The sequence below is a fragment of the Elephas maximus genome, chromosome 1 (assembly GCF_024166365.1).
Source record: "Elephas maximus indicus isolate mEleMax1 chromosome 1, mEleMax1 primary haplotype, whole genome shotgun sequence".
Lineage (NCBI taxonomy): Eukaryota > Metazoa > Chordata > Mammalia > Proboscidea > Elephantidae > Elephas > Elephas maximus.
In genome coordinates, this window is record NC_064819.1 from 97,252,726 (window position 1) to 97,265,359 (window position 12,634).

At 46.6% G+C, this 12,634-nt stretch overlaps 1 protein-coding gene across 1 annotated transcript; it reads right to left on the reverse strand.

The window, feature by feature from the left end:
• Nucleotides 1-5,002: 5,002 nt before the first annotated feature.
• On the reverse strand, nucleotides 5,003-12,430 carry RPS10 (ribosomal protein S10). The gene is made up of 6 exons (XM_049890404.1): nucleotides 12,360-12,430; nucleotides 11,319-11,468; nucleotides 10,920-11,091; nucleotides 9,068-9,145; nucleotides 5,943-5,998; nucleotides 5,003-5,099 (listed from the first exon to the last, which is right to left on the reverse strand). Exons 2-6 carry the CDS (start codon nucleotides 11,466-11,468, stop codon nucleotides 5,058-5,060), a joined length of 498 nt encoding a protein of 165 aa, XP_049746361.1. The 5' UTR covers nucleotides 12,360-12,430; the 3' UTR covers nucleotides 5,003-5,057.
• Between the last annotated feature and the right edge of the window lie 204 nt (nucleotides 12,431-12,634).

Here is a 12,634-nt window from a genome sequence, read left to right on the forward strand (position 1 = left end):
TGGCTGTTCCTCAAAATGTTAACCATAGAGTTTACCATATGACCCACCAATTCCACACCTATGTTTATACTCGGAGAGAATTAAAAATATACGCCCACACAAAAACTTGTACATAGATGTGCACAGCAACATTATTCATAATAGTAAAATGATGGAATAACCCAAATGCCCACTGACGGGTAAATGGATAAACAAATTGTGGTATATCCCTACAATGGAATACTACATAGCAATAAAAAGGAACCAACTACCGATCCATGCGACAACACTGATGAGCCTCAAATGATGCCAAGTAAACGAAGCCATCCACTTTCCCAAAAAAGAATATATACTGTGTAATACCATTTATATAAAACTCTAGAAAATGCAAACTGATCTATAGTGACGGAAAGTAGATCACTGTTTGCCTGGGGGAAGCAGTGCAGGATTATAAATGAACAGAAGGAAACTTTTGGAGCAATGGTTTCATTGGTATATACCCACTGCCACAGAGTCTATTCTGACTCATAGCGACATAAGACAGAGTAGAACTGCCCCATATGGTTTCCAAGGAGTACCTGGTAGATTTGAACTGGCAATCTTTTGGTTAGCAGTTGTAGCTCTTAACCACTCTGCCACGAGGGTTTCCTCACGGGTATATAAGCCAAAACTTGTCAAATTGTACACTCTAAGTATATGCACTTTATTACATGCCAAGTAAACCTCAATAAAGCTATAAAAATAAATAAATAAAATACAAACTCCTAGCCCTGGCCAAGAAGCCCCAGGCTTCTTCTGCCATTACTCCATTGGGTACCACCTGGGCCAGCCATCGTTATTGCCTCATGCTGTTTCAGTCCAAAAATGATTCAGCTCAAGTGGTCAGTGACCCACTATGGGAAGCATTCCCCTTGATAATCCTTGTCCCTTTCCCTGCTGCAAGCCAATCAGACTCCAGTTATAGCCACTGGGCCACCCACCACTTAGTATGTTTCTAGGTCTGCCTTCCCAAAGCCTGGCAGAGCCCTGAGTGCAAGAGTGCATCTTGATGACTTTTACATCCTCAGTTTAGGAAGACAGAGATTATTAGTCACAGTGTTCTCCCCAAAGAAGGGGACAGCATCTTGATCATCTCCTCATGGAACATCATTCGTGTAGCTAACGATTACAAAGGAGCTACTGCGTTTGAAGCACTGAGTCAGGTACTAGAAGCTAGGCTCAGTGTCAGACAGAAATCGACACGTGTCCAAGCAGCTCTAACACAGCCTGATAAAGTTGAGTAACTGGGGAATTACAGGAGGGACACCTAACCCCAGTGTCGAGGGTGGATTCTGTCAGGAAAGGCTTCTTACAGATGACAATCTGAAAAATGAACAATGACCCCAAAATGGGTGGAGTGGAAGGCGGGGTTGGGGAAGCCAAGCACCACATGCAAAAAAGCCTGATGTGGTAACGAGCTTGAGTTAGTTTAGCTAGACCCTGGAATTTGGAGCCTTGTTTTGGTAGAGGTGATTAGTGACATGGAGCTGGAGGTAGGCAGATGGAAGGTGGTACAGGCCTGCTAAGTCATGCAAAGAGTTTGGCACTCGTTTAGTTTCTAAAAGGCAATATGGAGCCCTTGAAAGATTTTAAGCTGCAGAGTGCCTTGTTCATATCTGTATTTCCGAAAAATAACATTGGCTGGTGTGCAGAAGATTGAAAGCAGGGCAAAGCCAGAGGCAGGGAAATCCCCTCTGAGGAGATTTCGATAGTCCTGGGGAAGTTATTGGCTGCCTGAGGCAAGGTCAAAAAGGGAGAGGTATGGCAGGAAGATTGGTTACACTTCTGCCCCTACCATCCACTTTCCAGGAGACCATCAGCTTCCCTCCATAGCATCCTAAGACCAAAGTCCTTGCCCTGAAACCCTAACCAGAAAAGCTGCCTCTCACCTAGGTCATTAACTCCTCCATTAAACCTGGGACCCCTCAACGGTGGGTTTTAAAACAATCCTCTTAATTAGCACTATCAGCAAAGCTCTTTTCTTCTATCTCATCTCTCCAAGGTCTTACAAGTAAAAGGACTGGTAAACTCATCCTAACGATTATTAAAGCTGATTTTTAGACAGCAGGAGCCCACAACCCCACAAGGTCGTGTTCCTAAGCCTTGGAGCCCACTTTTGGCACAGGTGAGCCTCCCTTTTCTTAGTTCTCACTTAGCAGGCCTGGTTTCTGGAGACTAGCAACAGGGTAACACTGTTCTGTTGGAACGTTCTATTGGGCACTCATGTCTTCACGGCTATACCGAGTCTCTCTGAAAATCCTTTAGGCTGATTCCATCTTAAACACCTTTGCCTCTCCAGCACCTAACATAGGCATATAGTTGCTGCTTCCGAAGTTTACTAAATTAATCAAACAGAAGAAAAAAACCCAAAACCGTTGCTGTCGAGTAGATTCTGACTCATAGAGACCCTATAGGTCAGAATATAACTGCCCCATAGTTTCCAAGGAGTGCCTGGTGGATTTGAACTGCCGACCTTTTGGTTAGCAGCTGTAACACTTAACCACTATGCCACCAGGGTTTCCATCAAAACAGAGGTGGGGCTTAAAAGACTTGGAGCTTAAAGTTATTGGCACTGTGCATAGGAGACCATGTTTTTTCAGGGAGAAGGGAATCATGTCTACTATAAGCTTATGTTAAATTAAGAAAACGTATCTTCAGTCCTTAGCCTCCAAAACCCTTTGGAGCCATTGTGAAGGTGGTATTAGCTGGTGAGAAACAGGACCAGTGGGCAGATGAGAGGGTGATGGGCCAAACTTCCCCAAAGCTTTCCTCCCAGGGATGGTTGGGCCCATGCAGCTGCCAGATGCGTCAGTCCCCGTCCCTCTGTAACCCACCAGCCCCTTGGGTGACCTGAGACATGTCCATCCTATTAAAGCACCTGTGGCAGGAACAGCAATCAAATGGTTTCATTTGTAGCTTTGCTCAAGAGTTAATTTTTGTACATCAGTCTCCGCACCCCCATTTTCAGTCATGCTCTGACACTATCTGATGCTTTTTATTTTCTAATACCTGATCATCCTCCCCAACCTCCTCCCACCCTCATGCAACGCACACCACCACAACTCTTCAAGATGCCATCTCACCCTTCCCCTGCTCCACAAGACCCACTTTTGGGCCACTTCCTTCGAATTTGGTCTGGACTGAGCAATTTACCACCTACACAGTATCTGGCATCATTAAAGTAAAGCTTTGATTTGTCCAACCAGACTGTGAGGTCCTTAAGGGCAAATTCCTGAGCCTTCTGTTTCTTAAAGCACTTAGCAGCACTGATCCCTGGCACCCATTCAATTATTGATTGGCAGAGGCCATCTGATGTATCAAGGTGGTGATGGTGGAAAGGCTGGTGGGTAACAAGACCACGGCCATCTGCGGTTTTTATCCACGTGCTCTTGCTCTGCCTTGCCAATTTGACTGGTTTCCCTGAGTCCGCGAGTCATCTGGAGGATACATTCCAGATGACAAGGAAAGGGGCTGGCAGAGGACTCTAGCTGAAAAAGTGACGCTTTGGGGCCAGGAGATCCAGGCCACAGAGAAAATCCATCCACTTGCCACCCTCAGTGGGAAACAGAAAGGCCGGCAGCTACTAACATTTCACAGTAGGATCCAGGTTAAACAATCACAAGGCGTGTGAACACAGGCAAACCACTTGACATCACTTGAGCCAGCAGAAAACTGGATAAAAAGCGATCTTTGGCAAGGCAGCAAAGCCGCACTGCAACAGCTTCCTCAAACACCATCTCCTTCTGCCAAGGCAAGCTTCTATTTACTGGTGGTTCAGATTCCAAGGCTCACCTTCCAGGAGTTTAAGTGCATGTTCAGGGTTGCCATTGGCTGCCACCTAGTGGTTGAAAGTACAACTGTGTATCAAGAAATTGGTGGCTTCCAGTACACAACTACCTGGGTGGTTTGGGAAAAAGCTATCCCCTGCATTTTAATGTCTTAATCAACTATTATCCATCACTGTAGGTCTGGCTGTTAGTACTCCACAAATTCCTGAGACCCCATGCCACAGAATGGCCCACTTTCATCAGCTGCGTTTTCCAGTCTGAAAACCTTACCTTCGTGGGTCTGTCCGGAGATAGCGCCAGGACTCAAGCTACCACCTGTTGGCTGGTTCTTCAAATGCTTTCGCCTTTGCCCCAGGAGCACTTATTTACTGCTCTCAATCATGGTGACTGACCTGCAAGCCAAGGTCAGTATGCCCACCTGGAGACTATCCCCCTGAACCCTCACTGGGCTTTTTCAAGGCCCTCCTCTTGCCACTGTAATTTGCTGTGAAGGGCCACAGAAATGACCCTTTCATCCCCCCTCATTGCCTCTCTAGTATACGTGGCAAAATGCACCTCATTTCACTAAGGGGAACTTTTGGAGCCAGCAGAAAATGCACACGATTTTTACGATTCCCGAACTCACTGCTCATCCACTTATTCGTGTTATATGCTGAGTCACTACTTACAAAGGCCTTCAAGAAATTACATTTTTCCTTTCCACGGAGCCTTGGGATAGCAAAAGCACCAACTGTCCAGTGTTTACTCCAATTGTGGGAAGACATGAATTGCTGGCTGAAAACGATTTCTAGGCTTTCCCCCATTGTTAGTTTGAACCGGATTTTGGTTTTTTAGGTCCTACCTTCCCAGATATTCCCAAATAATGAGCACAGAATCTCAAATCCAGGATCAACAGAACACAGTTCCTTTCCGACCAAGCACAGTGAGCCAGGGAGGCTGATTTGGTAGAAATGCACAGGTTTCCAACTGCATCCCTGCGGTGTGGTACCCAACACTGCGGACCCGCCTCTGCAGGGAGGCACCTGCTGGAACCAAACGGCCCATGAGAAAGCCAACCGCAGCAGCTCTAACAGCAACAAGTGACATCACTGCAGACAAAGACAACGCCCCAAATCAACCCAGTCTTGCCCTACTTACATTCTGACCCTTACACCGTTTCCGTTCAGGCTTCATGATGAAAACAAACTGGGACACTCTTTTAGTTTTTTACTGGCTACAGGTTTATTCAACACAAAACAATCCCCTCCAACTTTACTGAGGTGGCTGACCACGTCCACGACCAAATCCGCCTCTCTGCAAGAGAAAACAAATGATGACATCAGTATTAGCAGCACACCCAGTTCGCTCTTTTGAGGTTTTGCTAACTTTCAGACCTCACTGCTACTGGAGAAGCCCCGAAGTTTAACAGCTAGAAGCAGGTGCAGGCCATCGATCCCAGCCCTCCCCTTACTGGCTATGGGGTCACCTTCACCTCCTAGGCCCTCTCCCTCATTTGTAAAATGGAAATACAGCCATCCTCTCAGGATGTATTCATATATACACACACGAAAGCACTCAGCACAGGGCAGCTCATTTCTACTGTACACACGTCCTTTTCACACCTCAGACCTGAGAGCAAACGTGTGCTGTAAAGAACTGCCACAGAACAGAAGCTGATGTAATGGTGACACGCGAGTCCCCATGCAAAACATTTAACCTGGACTGACTAAACTCACAACTACCTTGAGATAGTTATCAATCACCACCTCTATCTTACAGCTGAGAAAACTGAGGCATAGAGGGGAACCTGCCCAAGATCATACTATTGTACGGATGACAGAGAATACAATTCCAGACCACCTTGGTTCCAGGGCACACTTAATCTCCACTGTTTTCATACGCTTCAGTTTATATAGCCACATTAGGGGCTTATCACCGGCATTAAGTGCAACAGAAAATACCAGTATGCTACACATGGTATTGATTTTTGAGACTCATTTCAGTAATTCATACATAAAAGCTTACATACTGTGTCTCAAACCCAAAATTTAGAATCTGTGGTTTGAGAATATATGGGGGCAAGGAGGGGAAGTAATCTGACACATTATATTGTTTCCCCAAAACCTGTGGACCCACAGGGCCATCGAGGATACTCACAAACTGGAATTCAGTTGCTGCCCCAGCGCCAGCCTCGGCTTTCTTGTCAGCACCAGCTGGAATGAGAATCACCAGTTTAGATTCATCAACTGATCTGATCTACCGCAGAATGAGGAAGACAAGTCACCCAACTCAACCCCACTGGGAAGGCTATGTTGGCAGCTGTACTACTCTAAGTACAAGTAAATTACACCTTTGCTTCCTGCCCACCTCTCAGCATTCCTTAAGTCACCCTTGAAAAGTCACAGCCTTTACAAACTACTGCCTGCTTTAGGAAGGCTGCCCTGACCCTCTTACCCACAAAGCCTGAACTATGTGTCCTTCCAGGTCCCATAAGACCCTCCCTATCACTAAGTAACTTATCACGTTTCAGATCGGCACCTCAATTATAGAGGAAGTTCAATAAAGAACAAAGAAGCAAAGGCAATGAGAGGCCACAGAAGCCACATGCAACTTTAAATAAGACCACAGGGAAGGGGCAGACACAACAGAGATCTAGTGCTGCACTGTCCTATATGACAGACACTAGTCCGAATTGAGATGTGTGCAAAATATAGACCAGATTTCAAAGACGTAAGAAAAAATGTAAAACATCTCAGTAATTTTATACAGATTCCATCTTACATACATTAAAAACCAAACCCAGTGCTGTCGAGTTGATTCCGACTCATAGCGACCCTATAGAACAGAGTAGAACTGGCCCATGGAGTTTCCAAGGAGCACCTGGCGGATTCGAACTGCCAACCCTTTGGTTAGCAGCCATAGCACTTAAGCACTACGCCACCAGGGTTTCCTCAGATACATCAGATGAAGTAAAATACATTAATAGCCATTTAACTGGTTTCTGCTTGCTTCTCTAAGTGTTGTCATTGTTAGGTGCCCGGGTCAGTTCCAACTCACAGCGATCCTATATACAACAAGACCAAAATGTGGCCACTAGAAAATTTAACTTTTACATTGTGGGGGTGGGGGGCAGAAGTGAATATGGTTCGGTTAAATCTCATTAGAGCAATGCTTAAGCCTCCTTTTAGCCCATTTCAGACCACTCACTGTAGGCTCCTCTGCCGGCTCCCCCCTTGCTGTTGACCAAGGCAAGCTACCATGGTCTCCCTCCCTTTCTCCACACCTTCGTACATGCCAAGACTCTCACTGAAATGCTCACTCCCCTCAACTTGGGGACCCCTGTGGCTCTGGCCCAGCTGTCCTCTGGGGTTGCTTTTCCTGACTCATCTTCCTGTGTGTCATGACTTCTAATATGAGCAATCACTAACTTCCTCTGGAGCAAGAAGCCCCAGAAGCTGAAAACTGGTTTTATCCAGCACCAAGTCAGGACGACACTTAGTACGCACTTGCTGAAGGAATTCACTCTTACTACTTTTTAAGGGTGGGATCTACAGCTGCTAACCAGAAGGTCTGCAGTTCGAATCCACCATGCACTCCTTAGAAACCCTATGGGGCAGGTACTCACGTCAAGTGCCCACTTCTATTTACATGTGAAGAATCAGTGAGGATGACAAGAAAAATTTCTTTTACACCTTGCTTTTATATCACAATTAACTTAAAACAAAACCCAAACCCAATTCCGACTTATAGCAACCCTGTAAGACACAGTAGAACTGTCCCATAGTTTCCAAGGCTGTAAATCTTTATGGAAGCATACTGCCACATCTTTCTCCTGTGGCGCAGCTAGTGGGTTCAAACCACCAACCTTTAGGTTAGCAACTAAGCACTTAACCACTACACCGCCAAAAACCAAACTCACAACCCTGTTGCCGTTGAGTCAATTCCAACTTATACTGACCCTACAGGACAGAGGAGAACTGCCCCAGTGTTTCCAAGGAGCACCCGGTGGATTCAAACTGCCAATCTTTTGGTTAGCAGCCGCAGCACTTAACCACTACACTACTAAAAAAACAAGACACACAAAAAAAAAACCCATGGCTCTTGAGTTGATTCCGACTCATAGCGACCCTATAGGACAGAACAGAACTGCCCCATAGAGTTTCCAAGGAGCGCCTGGCAGATCTGAACTGCAGATTCTTTGGTTAGCAGCCATAGCACTTAACCACTACGCCACCAGGGTTTCCAGGGCTCTGCAATTAACTACTTCTGCCAAAAAAATAAATAAAAGGCAGAATGATCCTTTAAAAACAAGCCAAATCCTGTCACTCCTCGGCAAAAACACTACCAATGGCTCCCCATTTTACTCCAGAATAAAATTCCAACTCCACACATGGCCCAGAGCCACAACCTTAACTCCAACTCTCCTGCTGTCTTCTCATTTTGCTGTTTGAACAAGCCAGGTGCCTCCCTCACTCAGGGTCTTTAGGGTTGCTGTTTCACCTGCCTGGATGCTCTTCCCCCAGAGCTCCGTTCACCTCCTCAGGTGTTTGCTCACATCTCACTTCTGTCTTTCCCGAAAAATCCTATTTGAAACTGCAACATCCTTCTCCCTTTTTCTGCCACAGCACCCACACGATCTGATATATTACATACTTATTTTACTCATCTGTCTTCTATCACTAAAGTTCCAAGTTCAACAAGGAAGGCTTTATGTCTGTTACATTCACTGTGTTCTCAGCTCCCAGAACAGGGCTTGGCACACGACAGGCGCTTAATGCGTATTTGCTGAATAAATGAACATCTGTTATTCCAAGTATTTGCTACACAAAATAAGATTTCGCATTATGTCTGCAGTAAACAACAAAGCTAATTGGAATGGGCCCTGCTCTCAAGGGGCTTACAACAAACTCAGAACAAAAAAAAGCATTTCTTCATTTTTGTTTTCAAACTCAGATTCCTCTTTAGGTTCATCCATACTATGAATGAACCTAAATGAACGAACTACTATGAAGGTCTAAAAATTTTAACTCCTAGTTGCTTTCCTGAAAGTTGTCAGTTCTGCACCAGTTAAAGGCCTTCAGCTAAGGTTTTCTGTCTCAAGCTCAGACAGCTTTCTTCCTAATTCCCATCAACCAAATCTCTGAAAAGAGAAGAAGCACAAAGGACTCCAGCAGTCCTGATGATCTAGAGATTGAAACTGGGGATCACTCCCCAGTCACCTTGGCTCTGAGAATTCAGAGACTCTACTCCAACACCTCTGACATAGGTGGCACATTACTTACGAGGCACAGCACTCCGTCTGTATGTGTCTCTGTCGGCCTCCCCTCGGGTGAGTCTTGCAGGTCGTTCACCCTCCAGACCTAGATAAATTAAGCCACACCATGAACAGAAGGCAATGTCAAAGCTCTGTTTCTTTAAAGACAAGAACACTGAAATCTCTCTCTCCTGTTAACAATGGGCAATCACTATCAGTTATGAAGGGTTAACGGGGACATGCACTCAGGGCCAGAACTGTTGTCAATGACAATTTGGCTTCTCAAAGGCCCAGAAAACTCGTATCTCAGTTAAAATGCCACACATCTGTCAAAGGATTGCACTCTTTTACAGCACTTCTCAACATAAACATTTTCCAATTACTTGGCAAATTTAGACAGCTAGCCATTTCTATAAGCATCTGTATTGCCAAATTTTGGAACCTGAGCCATATCTAAGTTGAAAACTTTACAAGTGGAAGGGAGGAACCAAAGTGTTAACTCCCTCCACCTCTAATATATTAAGACGACAAAAATCCTTTAGCTCTCCACTGATACCCTATATACCTACAGTCAGGCTGTGGAAGAAATATTAAGGCACCGATTTATTTTAAAAAACAAAAACTTAATAAACCCCAAACCTGTTGCCATCGAGTCGATTCCGACTCATAGCGACCCTATAGGACGGATTAGAACTGCCCCACAGGGTTTCCAAGGAGCCGTGAAAAGCTGACTTTTTGGTTAGCAGCAGGCCTCTTACCCACTGTGCCACCAGGGCTCCCCAAAAGTTAACAGCTACCTTTAAAACCTGCCTCAGAAACACTATAAGGATTAATCTAGTATTCCTAAATCCTCTCTATCCAGTTATCTTGGATTAGCATACCCATTACCATTCAGTCGATTCCGACTCATAGAGACCCTATAGGACAGAGTAGAACTGCCCCGTAGCGTTTCCCATGAGCAGCTGGTGGATTTGAACTTCTGATCTTTTTGGTTAGCAGCCGAGCTCTGAACCACTTTGCCACCAGGGCTCCATGGAGTAGAAAAGGGACTACTTTTTAGTGTAGAAAAAGGCTGATCCTGCAGTAACTGGTAGAAACAGAACTAAACCTGAATCTAAGAAAGCAGTGCTTCTCAGTCCTGACTGCATGTTAGAATCACCTGGGGAGTGTTAACACAAACAAAATACCAGGCCCCAGCCAGGATCAACTAAATCAGAACCTGTATGGGTGCAGAGAGATACTTTTTCTCCTAAGCGATTCCAAGATGCAGTAGAGAATCTTTGCCCTAAAGATAGATAATCCCAGTTAGCCACCAGGATCCCTTAGAACACTGTCATAAAAAACACAGATACCTGAGAGCCACAAGGTCAGGCTCTCCTGGGAAGCCTCAACAGTTTGAGGGGGATCTGTGTTTAGGATGTCTTCATCTCATCACCCTAGCCCACAAACTTCTAGAAAGTTCCCAGGATAAATTTTTTTCAGAATTTTGTTTAAGATAGGAAAAGAATCACAAACTGGCAAAATGCAACTGCAAGCCAGCGCTGAGCCAAAAGCTACGTTGCACACAAATCATTTCACCTCATGATTGTAAGAACACTCTCTCTCCAATTCTACTCTCTATACTACAGGTGTTTAATGCCATCTTATGGACTGGCCTGAAAACCTGAGTCCGCTTCCCTTACGCACTGCATGCCATGGCTGCAACAGACAGGGGGATAAAGATTCTGGGACTTGACCAAAGTCCCACATACTGCAGTTCCAATAATGACACCAATGGCATTGTTATAAGGCCACTTCTGACATACACCTGAAAAACGACCAATTTCACACCAGAAAGCAGCTTCAGAGCAGGTCCCTGGACATTTATTTGGGCACCATACCTTTAGGTCGTGGCCTGCCAGTCTCAGGACGGCTGCGACGCAGGGTGGCGGGCACAATCTCAGGGGGCAAGTGGAGGTAATCACGGAGATACTGGATACCTTCGTTGGTAAGATACCAGTAGAAATGCCTCCAGGCAAACTGTTCCTTCACGTAGCCTCGTGATTTGAGAGACTGTAAGAGGAAACCACTGTTAAGCATATCTAGAAAAATACATTTCAAGAAACTAGAGGCTGGGATGTAGAAACCTGGTGCAAAGGAAAGCTGCATAAGCATTTCACAGTGCGTCTTCAAGTGCTTGCACGTCTACCTCAAGCATCTGGCTGTCCTGACCTCTACTTGGAATTTGCCTTGAACGTTTGTGGGAAAATGTCCACCCTAGCCCAGCAGCCCCCGACTACCTGCATGGCCTTCATGACGTGAAGGTTGGGCACATTCTTGTCTGCCAGTTCGGGGTGCTTTGGCATGTGGACATCCTTCTTGGCCACCATCACCCCCTCCTTAAAGAGGAGTTCATAAATGGCAATCCGGTTCTTCTTGGGCATCAACATCTGTAAGAAGAAGGCAATCACTAACAGCACTTCTGAGCAACGTGGCCCAGGTACCGTAACTAAGTTCTTGATTCCAAACAACCACAGGAAACCATCGATCATTGGGCTAAAGATCTCAAACACACGGTAGAGAACGTGCAGGAAGGAGAAACACACACTCAGCAAAACTGAATCCCGCCAGAGATCAGTTCCTTCCCCCACCACCAAAAACAATTCAGGTGAAAAACAGTAACAAGGACATTAAAAAAAAAAAAAAAAACCGAAACGGGGGTGCATATTCGCTTCAGACTTTCACAGGCTCTCATAACCACAAAGGAAGAATGAGGAGAGCGAGCACAGACCCCGTATGTGAAAAATACTTGTAGACCATCAGCCACAATACCTAGTGAAGAATCACGCAATTGTACCTGAAGGGCTACGCAGGAAGGGGCCTGCGGTGGAAGGCCCTCGCTTCCGGACACGCCAGGTGAACCCCTAACAGCAGGACTAAGGCTTCTGAACCCTCAAATTCCGCCACTCTCCCCCCTCCCCGAAGCTAGAGCTCCAGGACCAGGAAAGGAGAAGGCTTGGGGTGAGCGGTCCTGTCCCGAAGGAAAAGTGCTGGAGGCTTGACGCTGCCACCCTAGCCCCGCCAGGCTGGTCCCTGGCCTGCATCCTCCCCTGCTCTCCCTCTCTCCGCCGATGGCCCCCGCCATTAGGACGCCAATCTTCGCCTGCTAGCACCCCCCTATGCTACAGAAGTGCGCCCCTGGTCGCTCTCGCTGCTCAGAAATGGGCATGCAGAAATGAGGGGAGGTGCCTCCCACCCCGACCCCGGGGAGGCGCGGTGACCACGACGGCTGGATGGCCCGGATGGGGAGACGATAGAACCAGGAGAGCGAGGAAACTCACCGCTGCGACTGCTGCGTCGGGGGCCGAGGCTGGAAAGGAAGGAGCATGCGCAGCACAGCGTCTCTTCCGGGCTGGCGTGGTCCCGCCCCCCGCCAGGACCCGCGTGCTGCCTGGGGTGGCCTCGGCGGTGCCTGAGGAATCATGGAGTGGCTCCAGGTGGCGGCGGACCGGGACCGCCTGGTGGACAGTCATGCATGTACCTTTTAGCTCCCGCCGCGAGCTTCATCAATACATGGTCACTTTTATGTTTGTGCAGTCCCTTTAGGAACACGCTA

What these genes read in the sequence shown, in the direction of transcription:
- RPS10 (XM_049890404.1), bottom strand. Translation starts at nt 11,468, where the DNA reads ATGTTGATGCCCAAGAAGAACCGGATTGCCATTTATGAACTCCTCTTT. An exon ending in ACGTCATGAAGGCCATGCAG is followed by an intron (nt 11,092 to 11,318) that starts GTAGTCGGGGGC and finishes TTCCTCTTACAG; the next exon opens with TCTCTCAAATCACGAGGCTA. An exon ending in CAGCAACTGAATTCCAGTTT is followed by an intron (nt 5,100 to 5,942) that starts GTGAGTATCCTC and finishes TTTCTCTTGCAG; the next exon opens with AGAGGCGGATTTGGTCGTGG.